The sequence below is a fragment of the Seriola lalandi genome, unplaced genomic scaffold (genome assembly GCF_002814215.2).
Source record: "Seriola lalandi dorsalis isolate HSWRI2012SDOR001 ecotype SW California unplaced genomic scaffold, Sedor1 jcf7180002054332, whole genome shotgun sequence".
Taxonomy (NCBI): domain Eukaryota; kingdom Metazoa; phylum Chordata; class Actinopteri; order Carangiformes; family Carangidae; genus Seriola; species Seriola lalandi.
This window is the reverse complement of record NW_019524885.1, coordinates 1,465,029-1,485,959: the sequence shown is the minus strand read 5'-3', so window position 1 is coordinate 1,485,959 and position 20,931 is coordinate 1,465,029. Positions and strand designations below refer to the sequence as shown.

At 38.5% G+C, this 20,931-nt stretch overlaps 2 protein-coding genes across 2 annotated transcripts; one reads left to right on the top strand and one right to left on the bottom strand.

Moving 5' to 3' along the window:
- Window positions 1-1,644: 1,644 nt before the first annotated feature.
- On the bottom strand, window positions 1,645-7,740 carry paqr3b (progestin and adipoQ receptor family member IIIb). Its single transcript, XM_023407285.2, has 7 exons — window positions 7,577-7,740; window positions 6,838-7,080; window positions 6,521-6,683; window positions 5,327-5,482; window positions 4,897-5,094; window positions 4,559-4,649; window positions 1,645-3,635 (listed from the first exon to the last, which is right to left on the bottom strand). Exons 2-7 carry the CDS (start codon window positions 7,032-7,034, stop codon window positions 3,493-3,495), a joined length of 948 nt encoding a protein of 315 aa, XP_023263053.1. The 5' UTR covers window positions 7,035-7,080; window positions 7,577-7,740; the 3' UTR covers window positions 1,645-3,492.
- A 2,681-nt stretch (window positions 7,741-10,421) lies between these two features.
- antxr2b (ANTXR cell adhesion molecule 2b) lies at window positions 10,422-20,898 on the top strand. The gene is made up of 17 exons (XM_023407256.2): window positions 10,422-10,684; window positions 11,384-11,455; window positions 12,508-12,579; window positions 12,757-12,838; window positions 13,257-13,361; window positions 13,896-13,964; window positions 15,263-15,343; window positions 15,455-15,515; window positions 15,794-15,889; window positions 17,028-17,097; window positions 18,009-18,087; window positions 18,213-18,308; window positions 18,490-18,546; window positions 19,099-19,194; window positions 19,415-19,588; window positions 19,792-19,872; window positions 20,767-20,898. Exons 1-17 carry the CDS (start codon window positions 10,560-10,562, stop codon window positions 20,803-20,805), a joined length of 1,455 nt encoding a protein of 484 aa, XP_023263024.1. The 5' UTR covers window positions 10,422-10,559; the 3' UTR covers window positions 20,806-20,898.
- Window positions 20,899-20,931: the final 33 nt, after the last annotated feature.

Below are 20,931 nucleotides of genomic sequence, written 5' to 3'. Positions count from 1 at the left end.
AATCTCTGAGGCACAAATTCATCTAAAATGCTGAACTCACAATAACAAAACACCTTAAATACTGGGTTCTTACACCTTTTCCAAAGTCAAATGCAAGCACTTTTCAAAAACTTTCAAGGTATATTTTCAAACTTTTCAAGCACCTTACAGCTGTGGTAAATTACATATTCATATACACATACGTATATACTCGAAATGATTATTTCACTTCCTCACATTAAACCAGATGTTATTATACTATAAACAACCAAAATTTCTGTTCCATAATAGCATTCCACAGCAGGGTGATAAAAGAAAAATAAAACGTTTTCCAAAAATTTTTTCAAAATGAGTGACCCTTCTGTAAGTAGGCTTGGCATCCTCTATAACTCGGCTGAGCCAATATAAAACGATCAGTTAGGCAATGTGACTGAATGAATATCCGGCCGTGCTGATATTCCATACAACATCACGACCTCGAGTGTGATATTGCTTTTATAGAACAGTTTTACGAGCGCCATATTAGTTAAATACACAACAACAGATTATGATTTGTTTGTTTATCATTCATTTGACTACGCCAACAAAAAGAGAACTAGTTCCACAACTGGACTGATGCTAAGTAACACAAAAACATTTTTGCTGACCTGCACATAGGTTGCTAGCTTGCTACTTTATCTACATCTCTTTAGCTACCTCAGTAATGCGCTGAAGTATCCAGCCTTCTTCCCTCCATCCTCGTTTGACGACCACACATCATTTAATTCAAAAGTTATTTCTGGTAATATATTCATCTTTGCATAATTTGTTGCAATTTAACATACAGTATATATCAACCTCTAATGTGACACTAATTAACGGTCAATAGAACTCCAGTGAAGCGGAGTGATACATGTAGGTAAAATTCCCATTGCTGTTACACTCTATTTCAGCACTCATGAAATGCCTCTTGTCCAAGCAATTTACTTGGTCGAAACTAACTGTGTATAATGGTATATCATTTTCTAACATAATCACCATATTTCCAAAACCAAGTGATTATAGATGGCAACACTGCCATCAGACAGTAATTAAATCACAAGATGAAGGAAAAACACCTTTCCCCCCTCATTATTTTTAATAAATCTGAAGCAACTGAGATAGGGATTTTTCACAGTAGTAAAGATGGACAGTGAGGCTTTATACTTTAATGCTTCTGTCACTATCAATATGAGCATGTGATGTAATCTCTGATCCACCAAGTCACTAGGAGGTCCCTGTGTTTAACAACTGTGCAGTTTACAAACTGCTATTTAAATGAATCACTTGACAGTGAACAGAAAACTCTCCACCCTTAACTTTGCAAGATGCAGCTCCACAGAACACAACCAACATGGCTCCTGTTTGGTGGAGCCACACTCCTAGAGAGAAATAGGTGAACAGTGTGTATAGTGGGATATGAAAAAAAGTCATTTTTCTTATACATTTTTTTCTTTAAATTGGCAACTTTTGTATCAATGCTGCCCTCTACTGTTTAATAGTGTCAATAGCAGAAAATAGGACATGCCAAACACATGGTGCTTCCTCACCAACCAAAATGTAATTATTATGGTAAGTAGGTGACCAAGAAGTTCGACCTTATGTCTGAGCTTTAAGGAGTTATCAAAATACAAACTCAATAACATATTATTTTCCAGCATTCTTTATTCATTCAAAATGTTTAAAAATATATTTTCACAGAGGCACTGAAATAAATATTATACATCTCGAAAGTCAGTGCCATCATACAAATGATATTCAGCAAATGCACAATCACGGGATGAAACGATCATGAGGGCCATGTTCAAAAATAAAAACTCACACTAAAAAATGCAAATAAAGTCACTTCTTTTAGCACCTGTACAGTGCATTTTCCAGCTCTGCTCTCTGCAGCAGTAACTGTTCTCATCCTGAATTCATAACTTGTCTTAAAAATTAGATCGCACTATTAAAAAAATAAAACATACTGGCCTTGTGGTGTAACAGCAAAGATGATATCGGTCTAAGTTTGATCATTTTGTTCTGATTCATGTTCACCTCATGACCAAAGAACAGAGTGTAACAGTAAGTGTGTATACAGTACAAATACTCAAACATTATAAGGCAAATGAAGTACAAACACAATTGGAATTAAGTAGAAACAAACACAAACATAACCCTTATCATTAAAATATGTAACTGTCCCAAAGTGTACTGAGGAAAAATAACTATCTAAAATACCCGAGCCACTTTACACTGGTCTTATTTAAACAACAGAATCAAGTAGAGAATATATTTTCCCATATCAAGCCTTTACGGTAGACTTCGTAATAACTGATAAGTGATAAGTGACAACTAATAGCCACTACAGCTGGTAAGTGATAATCCCTGTGACTGATATGTTAGGTGGCTGACCAATCAGTAAGAGCTTAAATGCTACTGCTCGTGGCACTGTCAGCAAAAATGTGATTTCACTGTCTTTACTGTAGAGTTCAAGCTGTAAGGGGGTAATTTCACACAAATTTAAAAAAAAAAATGTCTAGTGATACCCAATCTGTTATGCTGTTAGGCTGTTAAAGTGTCACGTTATTTGTTCCAAAGACAAAACACATTTCCATTTTATCAGTTCTGCACCTCGTCAGATATTGCAGACTGTTGTTCATTGACCTTTAACTATTTGTTCAAAAGCTCCAAATACTTTTGGTACCGAGACGTTATTTCTCCAGAGAAAAGCAATTCAGTGTCTACATGTTGTTGGTCATGACCTTTTCTGTGCTTTCCACCTTTTATCAAGATCTTTCATGCATCTAATCTTGAACAAACTGACACATAAACCAAAATCACAGGCAAAAAAGTAATTGTTCACACGGGCTATTGTGTTTCCTGATGTACAAAAATCACAATCTAAACTAAGAGAGGACATGATTATCAATAAAAACATCAAAGCTCAGTTTTTTCTACAAATAAATAAAAAAAATCTTGCTTCATGCATTGATCTAATGGTTATGATGCAACATCAGGGGTTGCATGCTGTATTTTTTGTCCTTGGGGGGTGGGGGGCAGGTGCATCACTTTTGACATCAGTTTACAGTCCCTGAAGGGTAAACTTAGGTCTTCTGACTACTAGCCAATGGCCTGGAACTACCAAACATCACAGGCTGTGGTCTATTGCCCTTTTGTCAGGATAACTTAAGTCTTGTAGCCACTGTTTGCTGATAACTACTGTTAAAGGAGACTTTAAGAAAGGTTACTGGCCTTTAACAGCTGCCCAGGCCACAAGCATATAAACAGAAACCAGCAGCTCAGTGAAAGTATTAGCTGCTCATTACTATCACACTCAGCTTTAGCAGCTAATAGTCAGGAGCTCCTGGTAGTTAGTGTTTGACAGACCTTTAGGTAGTAACTTCTAACCAGCAGCTGTTGTGGTTAGAGGGTTTTGAATATTAACAGTGCGTTTAACTGGTTATTAACCTACAACCGATTAGCCTTCAAACAACATTATTTGATCAGTTTCACTTAGCTCCTGCTGGTGCGGGTCGGGCAAGGCTGAGTGTGCCTGAAGTGCATGATGTGCACAGCGGTCTGGTGCCACCAGTAAAACATCACAACCACCAGTATGTGCCACAACTGGTGGCTGGCGCCCAGGTAGTTCAGCTGACCTAGGACATGAGAGATTAATAAATGCTTTAAAAACAGTATTGTTTTATGCATCACTATTGTCTTTGTTAATTCTTGTACTTTCTTCAAAATGTACAGAAACAAATCACATTTCAGGAGGAAACGACAATGAAAAGACCAGAGGGACAAATTGCGACTGTGAGTTTAGGTTCACAGTTCACTCTTTAAAGCCAATATGGATGAGACATCTTTGAAGTGCTGAAAATTTGAATATCTGCAATTTCATGACAGCTGGCTTTTTGGTGCTGATAAAGAGCATGTGATATGATGAACCAAAGCTGCAGAACAGCTACTAAATGGAGCTTGAGATTAGATTGTTTTGTCAACTGTTACTAAGAAATGTTGTTTTTTTTATTATTCGAAACAAAAATATTTCCTAAATAAGTTACGCATCATCAAATATACCAGTTATATCACATTTAAATTATTCAGTTTATCTTTCTTTCTCATATTATTTCTTTCTATAATAATATCGTACAACATTTTTCCCTGCAATAATGACACTGTCTCTTTACATTCCTCGATAGTATCAGTAATGTGTAAAACATATACAGTAATCTTACATGAATTTTCATAAGAAATCGGTCTTGATTGTTTTTCCTGTGAATTGTAGCCTCAGTTAACTGAACAGTTCATCTATCTAACCTCTCTACTTCACTGACAAACCGACCTCACACATTCTGGAGGTATGACTATGCATTTGTTAACAAAGTATCATCTTCAATCTCTCAGACAAGAAACCTTTCTGGAGTCAAAAGTGAATGTGACACTTTTTCAATATAACTTCACAGTTCACTTGTGATAGTATGGCATTTATATGATCACACATTGTGAAAATTGCATAAACTGTAAAAAAATCTGCTATTATACTAACTTATCTGACCAGACAGAGACAGAGACTCACCAGGGAAATAGCGTTCAGGGATTTTGGTGACATAGAACAGGAAGGCAGATCCAGCAATAAAGTACATCACTATCACGCGAGGCAGGAACAGCTGTGCATGTAATTAAATAAACAAAAACAAACAAGATTTTCTTGACTAAATATTACATAGTTAGGAGTGGAAGGATTCATGCATTTTAGGGCATTTAAGGGCAACAATAAAAATCATGACCACTTGAGTAACACCTCTTAAAAAAGCTGCAAAATAGTGAATACAGAGATGTAAAACAAAATGTGCAAGCATACACCTCCATGCTTTAACTTTTGCTTGTTTTCTAGCGTGACTGTATTTCCCTTGCCTGCACGACATCAGACGTAAATCCACCAGTGAGCAAAACCCAGTGGCATGCAGGAATCACACTTATGCCAGCCACACAGCAGAAGATGGCCATGCGTATCCGTCGCCAGTCGTTACTGAGGTAACGAGGGTGGACCTGAGCGCAGAAGACGGCCAGGATCAGGGAGAGCACCGTCAGCAAATAGACCTGTCGCCAAAACTACAAGACAGGACAGCAACAAATCAGTAGATAAAGCAAAATCACAGCTGGAGCATCTGTTTCTTTGTTAGTGTTATATCTGGAGACAAAGAAAAATAATCTAATGGTGGAAATTCTGGATCACCTTATTTTTCCAACTTCATCCAATTGCTCTACAAAAGTCAGTGTACCCTCGAACATGCTACATGCTATGACCGTGGCAGAAACTTGTATCTTGAATGTTCACACCTACAGCATTACAGTAGAACGCGTAGAAGATCCCAGGTACATAGCAGCCCAAGATGCCAACAGAGATGCCTGCGTAGTCTAATGCCAGCCAGCGACGGCACGTCTTCTCTGATCGGTGGCATGAAAACAGGTGATATCCCACTGAACACAACATGCACACCTGGGATGAAAACACACAGTATCTTTACTTACTCAAAGATATTTTCAGAGTCACATTTTAGTATTCACAACATCCAACACACACAGATGCCATTATTGGTTTCATCAAGTAACACTTTATTTTGTTTTTGCCTTTTTGATTTAAAGTTTACGAAATCCTGTTGTGACTATAACACATGAACTTACCTCAAGAAATAATGATTTGTAAGGACAATCCAGATACAGATACAAGAAACAACATGCACTTATGTGGACAGAAGGGGGATTTTAGGAGGAAGGTGAGAGGATAACATTTACTACACTATATACTCATTTAGTTATTTATTGCATTAACAAATTTCCTATTCCATTATTAGCTACACAACCTACATTACAAACCATACACAGCTAACACGCAAACAATTAAGACCGTCTCTACATTGAACAATTCATCAGCTGCCAGGGCGACTCTAAACTACACTACCATTTATACTTTATAATACAATACACTGCACCAAACTTGTAGAATAGCTTACACATCTGGGCAGGTCAGGGTGAACTGAGTGCACCTGTGGCAGGAAACGTAAACCTGCATGAATCAGTTTGTTAAAACACCGTAGCACAGCACACTGCATATACCAATATTCATATACAGATACTCAACTAATGAAGATGTTGATGATAAACGAGTACTTAGTAGTAGCAGTAGTAGTAGTTAGTTAGTTAAGGAGTAAAATCCGCCACACACACATATAGACGGGTTCATGCACCTTCTTTTACTGAGTAATGTCTCTGGGTGGAGTAAGGGAAGGTTATTTTATTACATCTGAAGCACACTGTATAACTGTCAAAATCCCAACATGCAGTGCATCTTTTATTTAACGAAATCTTTGCATTCAGTCATGTCAAAATAACATAATAAACAAAAGGTCAGAATGAGGGGAAAGTTTAGTTATTATTTTTAGTTTGACAGTGATGGAAAAACCTGAAAAAATGCAGTCAGTTAAAAGAATAGGCTTCCCATCATATGCTATACAGTATATACAGCCAAGTAACTTACCTGGAAGCAGAACAGTCCAATAGCGTAGATGACGTAGTCCTCTCTGTTAGCTCCAGAGGCTGGCAGTACTGAGGAGAGGTCATTGACCCCCAGAGAGAAGAAGAGCAGAAAGCCAAGCAGGTGGCTCCAGATATTCACTGTCTCATTGGACAGAATAAAAATGCTGCAACGAGAAGAAACAAAAATGTACGTATGAGCACACACAGTCACCAGCATATTGTCCACAAACCATGAAAGTCATGATGATGTTTGCATGAATGTAACCTATTTTAAAAATCCTTTTTAACAACAGAACATTTCTCCAAGTTTACTCCCACCTCTTAAGGCAGAGCTTGGAGGGCAGATGAGCCCTATAGCCGTCTGTGATGTAGGGATTTTCTTTGAGGAAGAGGGGAATTTGTTCATAGGTGTAAAGTCTTATCCTCTGGGGTATCAGTACGGGCCAGTGCTGGTAGCTGCCCAGCTCTATGTAGTGGGCAGTCTTCAGCAGCTTCTGGGGCATCTTCAGCAGCATCTTGTTCTCAGCTCCTCTGGTGCAAGGCAAGGGAAGGAGGGTAAGGCTGAGTTTGGAGAGAGGAAGAGGGAAACAACTGGTCAGTATGTGGCACTAACTCCATTCAGCTAATGTTAAGTATTTAACATAACATAAACTAGCTTTCCAAGTGACAATTCATGAGCAGAAAACAGATAAAGTATGACTGCCAGTGATGGTTAAACACACTTCAAAACGTGAATTAATCTGTGTTAACATGTCACTAGCTAAAGCTGCTGCTGATGCTGCTACCTGTCCTCCATCCCAAAGTTTGAATGCCTTTGTTTAACACTCTGAAACACATCCACAGCTTTTTACCCTCGTCTCCCCGGCTTTGAGATAAAAGCTTTAAAAACTGCTAAACACACGTAATGACTTCTTTGAACTGAATGTCACACCGCTCTGTTACTGCGAAGCCATGTCAGCAGGCTAAACTCCAGCTAGCTAACGTTGCTGCTAACCTTGACAGGCATTATTTTATGTTATCCAGCCAAACTGTTTGAAAACAGCGTTACAAAGCTCACCATTAGTCGCAGTCCGACTGTCGACGTCCTTGTTCTGGTAAAGGAGCCATGTCCAGAAAGCTAGCAAGCTAACATGGCGTTAAAAAGCACAACATTTTAGTAAAATAAAATTAGATACAACAGCCAGGTCCCGAACAACACCAGCAAACCTGTCTTCTTCTCTTTGTTGTTGTTGACTTCAATGAAACGGTACATTACTGCCACCAACTGGCAGGTATGGAGGAATGCATTATCTATAGACAATTATTTAAACTATTAAAATACCTATAAAAAAATCTCTAGGACTTTGCTGCAAAAAATATCTTTTGAATCCTAATTAAATTATTTACAGGCTCGGATTTAAGTTTATTTTCTGTAAACATTACATGTTCCACAGTGTATTTTATTGTGGTGTGGGTTCCCAGAAAACAACTCCACCAAAAACTGAAATGAAAATCACGCCCATGCTTTTGATGTCAATGTAATTGTAATGCAGATTGTTTACTGACAGTATGTGATATTTTATTTAATGGTCTGGATTTGTGGTCACAGCCTAAAAGATCAATTTGTTTTGGATTTGATGGAGGGATTGACTGTGGTCGCATACTATTCAAGCTTTTGTCTCTGTTTTGTTTTTCCACTAAGGTAAAAGCAGAGCATCTCTGCCATATCTGGATGAAACTGCTGATCCCTTATTTCTGCCATCAGTCCCTTTAGCATGGACAAAACAGAGCCAGTCCTTCTTCTGGCAACAGGTGTCCGTCCATCCACCTGCAGCACTGACAGGAAGCGTATCCCGTTTTAAATTGAGGTCTCAGTCTTCAATGTCATTTACTGTCCACTTCAAGCGGCTTTGAATTTGGGGAAAGCATTTCATTCCACATTATTTGACGGTAATTCTTTATCATCTTGTTCCTGCATTAATTGCTCTTAATATTCAACATGCTTTATGGCTTCATACCATCATCTTATACACATTTTTCTTAAATTCAGCCTATCATATTTCACATCTTTGGATAACTCTCACTTTGGGAATTTGAAAAATGAACTTATGTGGGTGTGAACAGTGTTTGGCTGTGCAGTTTGAGCTTGTTCTGACTTTCCTATTGGCAAGACAGTTGGATTGAAAAGGTTGAACATGACAGACTAACCTTAATAGACTGCGTCTTACACACTAATTGTTTTAAGCAAGATTATTTTTGTCTTTATTTGAATAAAGAGGAAAGATAGATCAGACAGTTGGAGGGGACACAAACATCCTTGTCTTCTAGTTCAGCTACACCCTCAAATAAAGCACTTATTACACAAATCATAACAGCCATCCATGAAATACCCAAGGGCGATCCCTGCCTAGCATAAACTGAGACAGATGAGACATGCTATTTGCTGACACAATGACCTTGGTATGTTATTATTTGAATTGTTTGCTGTCATGACTTTAGTCTTCTTAAGAGTTGAAATTAAATTTATGAGGAAGCCACAGGCAGTGAGTGATTTGCATCCTTGCAGTGATACATACAGACTCCTGGAGTGTGTTGAGCGCCTCAGATTGATGATATTCAATCAAGAGATTAGGTTTAGCTTTGGAGGGCTTGGCCATGTTATAATGTTGGAGAACCATGCTTGCAAACAATCAAAAAATGGGTTTAATCACACGGTCAAGAGTCTGATTTGTTTATCTCTAGATACAAAGGATCCGGCTTAATTTCTGCTCTTGGGAGGCCACTTTCTGGATCGGAGTCATGCAAGGGAGCAAATCTCTGACATACCAAGGGCGTTGTGTTAGCCTGTTCAATTCTTTTTTCCATCTGCAATAGATTTACAGGAACATGATACATTTGTTTGTCCTGAACAGAAAAAACGTTGCCATGGAAACAGTGCATTGATAATTACTGGGAGAGTGGTTTGTAAGTTAGATATGCATTGTAATAAGCCTCTGCTGAATTGATCATTAGCACACAAAAAATCTAGAAACATGGCACCCTAATTTAGGGAAGGGAAGCAGCACACCTCACATTTATATTAACAAATGCAGGAATAGTTATTGTTCAAAATATGCAGTTACATTACGTGATTCGTCTCTGTATTTATGTTAAGTCAGTCAGTCACTATTTACATCCTTCTGCCAACTGCTCTGGCAACTGGATCAATTTTAATACTATGAGCAACAGAAAGATTCTTCGCCTTCAAAGTAAAAGAGCACAGCAAAGCACAATGAAGGAAAATATTTTATGAAATTAAATAAAATGTCTTAAAACTTTTTTCACACATTCTTACTTACTTCTCATAATTTTGCAACATAACATTAAATGCATTACGTGAGATTACATTTTTCACAATAGGAATTCATGTTGTACTGATTTTCCAAATAGCCAACTGCTTAAATATTTACTTACATTATATATATGTGTCTGAAAATATAGGCTGTACTGTCTCCAGTGTTAAACAAAGCTTTGAAACTAGTCAAGTAATTAATTTACTTTAGTTTCATTATTTAATTTCATTAACTGTTTTAATTCATTTTTTATAAAAAAAAATACGTTTTGCATTTCTAACAATGTTTATTAAAGTGCATGTTCCTTGTAATACAACCCAATGGATAAATACTTTACATATAAAAAAAGAAATAGGCTAAACATGGCGAGCTTGCATAAATACAAAAAAGATGAATTGTATATCAAAGCAAATAAGAATGTCAAAACGTATTTATTCTAAACTGTATATTCAGTATTCATTAATGCATTACATTCTTACATTTATGCCTCTTCTTTAATTTGAAGGATCCTGAGGGATGTCCGGTCCCGTTGCTATTGCAGCTGCTTTGACATTAGTATGTGCAGCAGCTGTGTGCCCTGCCCCGTTTATTCCGTTATCAGCCTGCTGCTGTCAGTGAACACACACATACCGTGCTTACTTACACACACAGAGGTTCAACATGTGAGCTACTGATGCTGCGAAGATGAAGCACTCATAGCTGCACCGGCTGATGTGAAACGCATGGATTATGGATGGAATATGGATATGTTGCCAAATCCTACTTTTTGTTAGTGTTTTTGTAAATTCATCGCTGCATGATGGCGACGACGCTTCTTGCGATGGAGCTTTTGATGTTTATTTTGTTTTGGACAGGTGAGTTGTGCGGATACTGAATGTGTCTGTATCATAGACTGTATGTGTGGTTTGGAGGAGGAGGAATAAAGGAGGCAACGGGCACAGAGCAACATATTCATTTAATATTTGTTACCTCAGTGCAGAGGCAGTCTTTGATTCAAGCCTCTCCATGTATGGCTGTGTTTAGTTAACATGTTCCTCTGCTGCTTCTCTGCATGTTTGACAAGTTTATTTTTAATCTTCTCTGTTCTGTCCATCAGTGGATGGGTTGTTTGCTTGGAGAAAGTTCACTTCTAAAGTTGATCTCTGGTTTATTATGTTGTCCACAGACACAACAATAACAGAATATATTATGTGTGTGTTATATGTTTGTTCTGGTTCAAAGAAGCTCACAACAAGAGAATAAACTGACCAAAACCCATTCTGCCTTTATGCTGTCATTCTGGGTGTGAATTGTTTTTTCCATTGGCATGAGACCTGCACTGGAAGTTTGGGAAATCAGATTCATTATTGAATAATCAAAACTATATTTATGTAGCTCATACAAAAAAATATAAGTTTTATGCCTGTAAATGAAGGATGTTGTGATGGACATTCTCCTGTTTTTATAAACTTCTTTTTATCAAATGCTTGGGGTTAAATTATATATAGGACTATCTGATTTCTCAGTCCCTGGCTGTCAGTGATCTATCACTTTTGGGCTGTCTGTGTTTGCAGGTCAGGCAGTGTGGCGAGACACTGGGATGAGATCTATGGATTTGCGGAACAGCTCACCAACAGGTTTGTCAGGTAAGTACATTCTGTGTGCTTTCTCCTCTCATCCCCTCCTCCCCAGATTTCAGGGCTATTTATACAATAAAAACCCGACACATTAAAAACAAATTAAATGCATACAGCTGAAAGCTAATCAATAAAATAAAGAGTACTTACACAACAAGGAGTCAGTATAGGTCTTTCAATTTCAACAGTAGTAGTGAGTAGAAAAGTAGGGCAAGTCTATTTTGGGGAGCATACCTCATACAAGGCCACCAACTGCTCCAAAGTTCCTCCGGGTAATGGTGCAGAGGGTGTGTGTGTGTGTGTGTGTGTGTGTGTGTGTGTGTGTGTGTGTGTGTGTGTGTGTGTGTGTGATATCTTTAGGTTTAACAGTGGGTTGCTAAATATAAGAGCAAAACTTCCAGCCAGATGTTGAAGGGGATGCTGAGGGGTAGACTGATGAAGTCAAACGGCCGGGGGTCAGAAACTCAATTCCCTGTTTGTCTAGTGACCAGTCCAATTGTAACAGAAAACATTTAGTAAAATGAAATACTGCTTGAGTAATTGCCACGTTCATTTCGTGGTATGCTAATTTATGTTTTGATTTAATAGTGTTATACTGAGTCAAATCATGTCATATACAGTATTTTCCTGTGTTTCAATACACTTTATTACATCACGTCAGCACCATATAATGTCATGTTATGTTCTGTTACAGTGTTGTATATGTGGATGTGTAATATGTCATGCAGTGTCATGTATTATTATGATGTGCTGCGCTCACATAACATGACATAACAGTGAAATACAATGGTGCATTTAACCAGGTAATGGAAACAGATGCAAAAGTGCACATAGAGCTATGTAATGATGCACTAGTACTTGTACATGCACTAACATCTTGGAACACCTTCCCAAAAAGTAATGGAATAATGTAATGTAATTTTATGTCATCTCATGTTTTGCTTCATCTCATCTTATCACTGTATTTCATGCAGTCCTATTGCTCTTGGTGTTTACACCCTCGCAGACTATTATATTTTCAGATAACATTCATAAGTTTCGTGTATGTTTGTGTTTTTCAGTCCCAGGATGAGGGTTTCCTACATAGTCTTCTCAGCCAAAGCAGTTGTAATACTTCCACTAACTGGAGACAGGTAAAGTTCCCTCTCTTATCGTTCTTTCTCCTTCTCTGCCTGACTCCCTAATCCATCTTCATCATCCTCCTCCTCTCTGAAAAACAACAACACAGATAACCAGCTCATATAGAAACTGGGCTCTTATCTGACCTTATTAACACTGTGCTGTCCCTGTTTTATGATCTGGCTGCAAAGGTCCAAAATAGATGAGGGTTTGAAGAAGCTGAGCCAAATCAAACCTGCCGGTGAAACTTACATGCACGAAGGCATGAAAGCGGTAGGTACGCTCATATGAAGGCCTCATCAAACATTGTGATTAATTTCCAGGACACATATTACTTAGACAGATTTGCTGTTTTCAACAGAAAATGAGACTTAAAGTTTTACTTTAAAACAATCAACTTACTAAATATGCTTTGATAGAGTAGAATAGAGTTTGTTAAATCTACTCTAAAATACTTAAATAACCAAAAGACTGCTGTGGATTTTTCCCAGGTATATTGTCACATACTGGTATATTCTGTAAGCTAAATTAGTGAAGTGTTGTTTCTAATGTGTTGTTTCTAGCAGCTCCAGTGAAGTCTGGCAACAGACTGTGTCTTGATCCTTTTAGAGCTACACATGTGCTCACTATGTGCGTATCCTTGATTGTGCAGTTAAGACTGAAGAGTTTCCTCTGAATATGCTGTCATCAGGTGTCGGAGCAGATGAAGGCACAAACTTCGCCATCATCTACCATCATCATCATTCTGACTGATGGCAAGCTGGAGGTCTACCCCTTTGATCTAAGTGTACAAGAGGTATCTCATAGACACACACACACACACACACACACACACACACACACACACACACACCTACAAACTAGTGAGGAAAATAGATGGACACCATACTGGTTTCTATTAAAGTACATAACAAAAAGGCTGATGAATGTGATTTTGAGCAGTCAACCATGAAATCGTTGTTGTTTAAGCAAACACACTGACACATTCACACACTTCTCACATCACTCCGTTGTTTTTACTAAGTTGCAACACACTAATGAAAGTTTCAAGAGTGAACATGCTGATTTTTGTATCATGTGGCATGAGGGGAAACTGCATGGAAGAAGCAAAACGGTCATCACTCTAAAACCTTATCATATCTTGTGAGAAGTTGTAGTTGTAGGCTGCAGTATAAAATATACAGGAGTTGATTTACATTACACGACTTATAACAAAAGCAAAAATACTTGTGGTCTGTTATTAATGACGTCCTCACTGATAACTGGGGTTTACTGTTTGTCAGTAGAAGCAAAACTTCACTCACAGCTCTCTATGCATCATGCTTCCCAGGCTGACAAATGCAGAGGGTTTGGAGCCAGAGTGTACTGTGTCGGGGTCATGGACTTTGATCACAAACAGGTAGGAGGGCTTCATGTTTTTACTCTTCTCTCTTCACTTCGTCTTGTTGGTGGTTTCTGCCAGGCAGCACTGTGAGAAAGAACACGTCTCCCTGTCACTGATACCGTTGGCTTCGGGTTTTATTTGTCTTTCTGTGTGTGTACAAACGTATCAGTGTGTGTGTGTGTGTGTGTGTGTGTGTGTGTGTGTGTGTGTGTGTGTGTGTGTGTGTCAGTGTGTGTTAGGTCATGGTCAGAACTTCAGTAGGCTGTTGTTGTTGAGTCAGATTTATTAACACACCTTGACCTTGTTGCTGAGTCTGTTTGAGTTCATCTGAATCCTCCTAAGGACAGAACAACAGGCAGCGGGTAGAGATTTCTAATTTATGGTTTATGCTGCATTTGGTTTATGTAAAAAACATGGAATGAGGCAGCACATTTTGAGTTATCATATCCTTGGAGAGAGTTTGATTTCTTACTGTGCAGGTGTCAAGTCCATGAAAGGGAGTATTGTGTTAGGAATGAAAACACTGGATTGAAGGATGACACCAAATGTCGCCTCAAAGTTGTTTTTCATGCAGAATAAGAATGAACTCAAATGTCTTCTGCTGACTGTGTTGACTGGAATGAATAAAAAGATAAGATAATAAGAAGATAACAGAATATAAAGTAAGTAGTATTATCCCATAAAAACAAAAATGGTTAAGAACAATTGGTCTGCAGTGTTTGCTATGATATGTGATCTTTTCTATATTCAACATCAGGTCATAAATTATCCTTAATAAAATTTACAGTAAAAAGAAAAAACAGTAATGACATTTGCTGTGTAATATAATACTGCAATATTTCATTTAGAGTGGAATCCGTGGTTGCATAACCCCTGCCCTGACTCAATCCTGCATTAGTGTTGTTTGTTTTGCTGTTGCAGCAGCCTTAATCACATCATTACATTGTAAAATAAACATTAATAAGCACAACTATATGACTTGAAAACTTCATAACTCATTACCAGAGAGTCTTAAGGAGTCGACGGGTGCAAGTGATCTTCTGCCTGGTTACTGACCGAGCCTACTCTGTGGTCTGAAGAGGAAGCAATTACCTCACTCTCTAATTAAATAATGCCAGACGAGCTTCCTGTTCTGCTATCATGAAAGCAGGAGATGAAAGCTGCAGCCAGCTGTCCAGAGCTTTCATCTCCCAGAAACAGGCTTTTCCTCCCTAATTGATGCTGAAGCACTGAACCAAAACAAGGGGGAAGAATCTTGAAATGAAGTGAATGTAAAGGCGGGTAAACTGTGGTTCTTTTTGTTTTTGACACAGCTTGCTGAAATAGCAGATGGCACAGAGCAAGTCTTCCCAGTTTTGTCCGGGTTTCATGCCCTCAAAGACATCGTCAACTCGGTGAGGTCACATATAACAACATTAATGGGCAGACAGTATGAGTGTGACATAATGCAGTGTGAATAGAGACCTCTCACTGGAGCTGCTGCATTTATCTGTATCCCCACACAGATTCTGAAGCAGTCATGCACAGATGTGTTCACAATAGAGCCGTCAAGTGTTTGTGTGAACGGTAAGTTAGTGGGGGAGAGTTTGTTGTCTCTGTAATGTTTGAATATAATAATGTAGCAAAAAAATTATGGCGTAAATCAATTATTTTGTGAAATTTGTTCAAATATTAATGGTCCTTAGCACATTAGCATCTTTTTGCTCAAAGCGCGACAGTGTAGCACAGCTGTAGACCATTGGCTTTAATTTTCTCAATCACCATGTTTTCTCTTTAATGTTTGCTGTTGCTGTTGAAATTTAAGTGCAGTGTCATAGTCGTGTACTGTGTTTAATGTTTTCTAGAGTCTTTCAATGTGGTGCTGAGGGGCAGCGGCTTCAGCGGATCCAAGAGAGCAGACAACGTACTCTGCTTCCTTACTGTCAATCAAAACACATACAGTCAGTAATCACACTCATGACTTACACAGTTGTACATTAGGAGTCGGCTGATATACAGTTAGCTTTTGGATGCTAACGCTAAGGATGCACCTACTGCCGGGAACTGACGTCGCAGGTTCACTTCATACTGATGCTAAATTGTGCTGCCACATGGTACTGCAGTGTACTTTGGGATAACATCATGTATGAAGTGAAATGTGATACACTGCTGAGATCTCTGGGCTGCAGTGGAAAGTCAGAGTCGTGACGTCCGGAGACAAACAGTGGCTGCTTTTTATTGACTTCAGCTGGAGAACAGAGGAGACATTGTGAGACTGAGCAGAGGGAGGGAGGACATGTTCACTGTCCTTAGTCTATTAAAGGATCGATGGAGGGGAGGGTGGGTGAGCTGTGTCACTGGGAGGACATGGAAAAATAACACATGACTGTATCGAGTCTTCCTTTTCCTTCATTTTGCTTTTTTATTTTTATATTTTCCACTGGAATTTTTTCCATTTTTCCTTTAGCAATCGCTCTCTTTCTTTGAATTTTCCTTCCTTGATCCTGGCTTTCATATTTAGAATATTTTTATGATGGAGAAAATTAGAAAACTGAATAGAAATTTGAATATAAATTTCTGTTAAAATAGATTCTGCAGGTAGCAACACTAACAAACAATAAAAGTTTAAGAAGTATTTATTGATTTATTTACTTCATTCACACACACAGGAAATGTAAAATCGTGTCGGCCATATTTCCTTGGTGATAATTTGTAAATTAGATCATTGGGGCGTCGAGTGCCGCAGTTGGTTGAGCAGGTGCCCCATATGTAGAGACTAAAGTTCTCGCTGCAGTCGGCCCCGGTTTGAATCCCGCATCGGACGGCCCTTCACTGCATGTCGTTCCCCCTCTCTCTGCCTCCCCATTTCCTGTCTGTCTCTACTGTGCTATCATAAAGGCATAAAAAGCCCCAAAAAATATACTTAAAAAATTTTTTGATGATATAACACATTTTAGGAGTCAAAACACCAAAGTCATGTGTTTTTGTTTTCCATTTACTGTTGAATTGTTTGTTACTTTACATTTGTAACTGTATAATTTCAATTTTTATAGGTGGTAACGGTTTTTAGAGTTTGTGTGTCTTTCTGTTTCTTCTCAGACCAGAAGCCAACAGTAGTTAGAGATGGCTATCTGCTGTGTCCAGCTCCTGTTCTGCATGAGGTTGGACAGTAAGTCAGCACACACACAGACACACCCACACACACACACACACACACACACACACACACACACACACACACACACACACACATAGACCTTTGCACATACATAAAATTTTTATAACCATGTGTGAAAATATAGTTAAGCTGCAAGTAAAAAAAAAGCAGACTGAAGTTAGAAATCTGTTGTATGTTTAACGGAGAGAGAAACAAGAACAATGTTTACAGTAAAATCTGTGAACAGCTCAAGCAGCTTAAAGTGTTGGATGAAATGAAGCCAGTCCGACCAGAATATCTCTGTGGCATTTAGAGAGTGAGCCAAAGCTGATTTAACATCACCCACTTCAAACAGCATTCTGTCTCTCTCTCTCTGTGTCTTTGTCACCTCTCACTTTCCATCATGTCTCACCCACTCTCTAACACTCCCTCTGTACTGAAACTCCCATGCATAGTTTGATCATATAATTTCTCAGGGACAGAGCAGAAACAATCCCAGCTGCAGCAAACAAATACGATTTAACTGTAAACTTTAATGGTAAAAAAGGAAATCTGGTCAAAATATGATAAGAACATGAATGGCAATGACTTCCTTTTTCAGTGAGTCACTGTTCTTGGCACTCATAATCCTTAAGGTCAGCAGGGGAGCTGACAAGGTTACTAAGACAATGAAGCCCCTTAAAATGAAGCAATGGTGAACAGGTTAAAGGCAGTCGCTCCTGTTTAACTTATTTTACTTCATTAAGAGGCCGACCAATGGGTTAACAATCGATAATAGGGAAAAAGAAAAAAGAAAACAAAGATAAGTGATAGTAGTTTGGCTAATTTAATAAAACTTGCAGGATGCATCTCCACTACTACATCTCTCCACTACACTGAAGCCTCTGATGTTGTTTTCAGTGATTATGTTGTGATCATTCCAGATCAATTGAAGTGCTGGTTAGTATGAACAATGGACAATCTTACATCTCCACTCCCGTCACCATCTACGCCACAACATGTGTAAGTATCAATAATATAGAGCCGAAAATCTCCTCTGTTTTAGGTTAGAAGGGGATTTGTTAAGGATCGAGCATTGAATGAATCGCGTGCTGTGTGTAGCTGATTTCTGTGTTGGTTCGCTGCAGTCTAATGGGACCTGGGTGCTCTGGTTGCTGTTGGCTCTGCTGCTGTCACTGGCTCTGGGTTTGCTCTGGTGGTTCTGGCCTCTTTGCTGCACTGTGGTGAGTCTAAGTATCTGCTAGTATAACTCAAATTTAGGTCTTGTGGAAGCACGAACCATAATTCAGTGCTATTGTTGTTGTTTATGGATGTAGCCAACAAGCTCAAGTGTTTCTTGTGTGTGCAGTGCTGCAGTTTGACCCAGGCTTTTTCCACAGTAACAGTCCCACTTATTTCTTACAGGTGATCAGAGACCCACCCCCATCTCGCCCCCCTCCTCCTCCTCCTCCTCCTGTCATTGTGAGTAGACCAAAGACGGTTTAAAAAACATGTTTCTGTTTCTGTTTTTCAGCAGTAGCATTTTGAGTCTGAAGTTTTGGCTTTTCCACTTTGCCATCTTAGCAGTGACTGGAGTGACATTTTTTCAAGATGCAGAGTAGGGATTTCACCGACCTCCAAGTTGCATGGAGAACTGAAAAATGTCTGAAGAGGTTAAGACATGCTATAGAACATGCCTCTTTTTAACTAAACATTTTTTTCCATCAAGACTCTGAATAGAACGAGTGAAATGAGCTATTAAGACAATAATGTGGTAAAAAATACTTTACTCTAGTTCTTGAATAAAACTCTGTAGTAGTGGAGGTTTTATGGCACTAATGGTACTGAATCACTTTCATCCAGATGCGGCTTCATGGTGACTCATTTAAAACAGTTTGCATAGAAATAGTATTTGATTTTGTGCTAGAATTTTAACAGAATAAACTTAAAAGGTTCACAAGAGACTGAACTAATAATGTTTCATTCTTGGCGCTCACTATTAACTTATTTTAATTAACATTTATTTTGTTTAAGGAGCCGGAAGAGGATCTCTCACCCAAACATAGGTGGCCCACAGTGGACGCTTCATACTATGGAGGGAGAGGTGCTGGAGGAATCAAACGCATGGAGGTAATCATATAAACATTCATAGCTCACATTGATTGACCCTTCTACTTTATTTTTTACCAGCATTCACAAAGGCAGATTACATCATTTAATGACTAAGACCAAGTGCAGAGGAACACACACAGTGGAGATCAAGTCTGTGTGAGTTCAGTATCTCTAACCATTTGGCTGCCATGCTGCCACTATCAGATATGTGTCATTTGCACCCATGTGCTTATTTTAGGTGCGGTGGGGACAGAAGGGCTCCACAGAGGAGGGGTCACGGCTGGAGAAAGCCAAAAACGCAGTGGTCACTATGCCAGAGGAAGTGGAGGAGCCCATCATACCCCGACCCCCACCGAGACCTCCTCCAGTCTACAGCCCCCCCTTACAATCCAAATGGTACACTCCCATCAAGGTGAGACTCACGATTCTTTACGGTAAAGGATTTTTGCATTAGGTGATGTTTGCTGCTTTGTGAGAAACTTCTATCACTACTTTTCCTTTATAATGAAGAAACGTAGATGTAAGTCATGTGACATGCCTGTTCTCTACCTTTCTTTATCTGAATTTTTATGTTCTGTTTTCGATTGACTCAACCTGATTTGACTTGACCTTCAGGGGCGTTTTGATGCGTTGCTGGCATTACTGAGGAGACAGTACGACAGAGTGGCAATCATGAGGCCAACACCTCAGGGCAAGGTAAGAAAAAAACAATGAAACTTTATGTCAGATGAAAGAAAACAGAGAATACTTTGAATACTTCCAGCTGGACTGTCTGTTATCTACCCAACAGCTTCCTGCACCAACTCAGTTGTTGTAAATAAGTCTGAATGTGAACGCTTACAACAGACATCATCCAACACAGCTCAAACAGACCTCCACTCTTTTAGGATTGTTTTATTCTCACCATATTTACTGATCTAATGCTGATGATTTATCGTCATATCGTGTCCCTCTGTGTGAAATGATAAAAAAAAAGATGAAGGAACAGAGACTGTGACTCATCTGTTCCCAGAAGGCAATGTCCTTCATTTATATGCGTTATTTATTTATTTATTTATTTATTTTTCCCTTCTTTTTTCTCTTAATACAATGCAGCAGTTGTTGGTTTGTGGTGGGATTTTTGTTTTGCATGTTTATATGTGTATGTGTGTAGGTCTACATGTATACACCTGTATATATACATATGTATTTTTTTTTTTTCTTTTTCTTCTTTCTTTCTTGGTTAGCAGTGTATTACGGGTCGTGTTTGTTGGACTTAAAAATCAATTACAAAAAAAATAAAAGATGAAGAAAAGATGCATTTTGTCACTGCATTTTCAAAATAAGAAATCGGCCTGATTCAGGCATGAAGCTAAAAAGTCAAATGGTTCCTTTATATTATATTCAAATTTACTTGATTTGTAGACTGCTGATGGTTTGCATTTATGCTAATCCAGATCAATTAGCAAATAACATGCATCACTTCTGGTTTTATTGTATCATATTCTGCTTAAAAACTCAAAACATGCCACTGTGTAATAAATTCAATTTGTGGTTGATATTTTACTACATTTGGCAGTAAATCTTTTGTCTCTTTTGTTTTGTCTCCAGGGCCGCTGCATTAACTTCACCAGAGTTCAGAGTCACTGATGTTCAAACATGAGGATCAACACTTTTCACTTTATTCCTGTTTTTTGAGTGTAGAGATTTAGTGTGTATTGTAAATAAATGCTTTTACTTATATTCTGCTGTTGCATTTATGAATATTTTTTACCT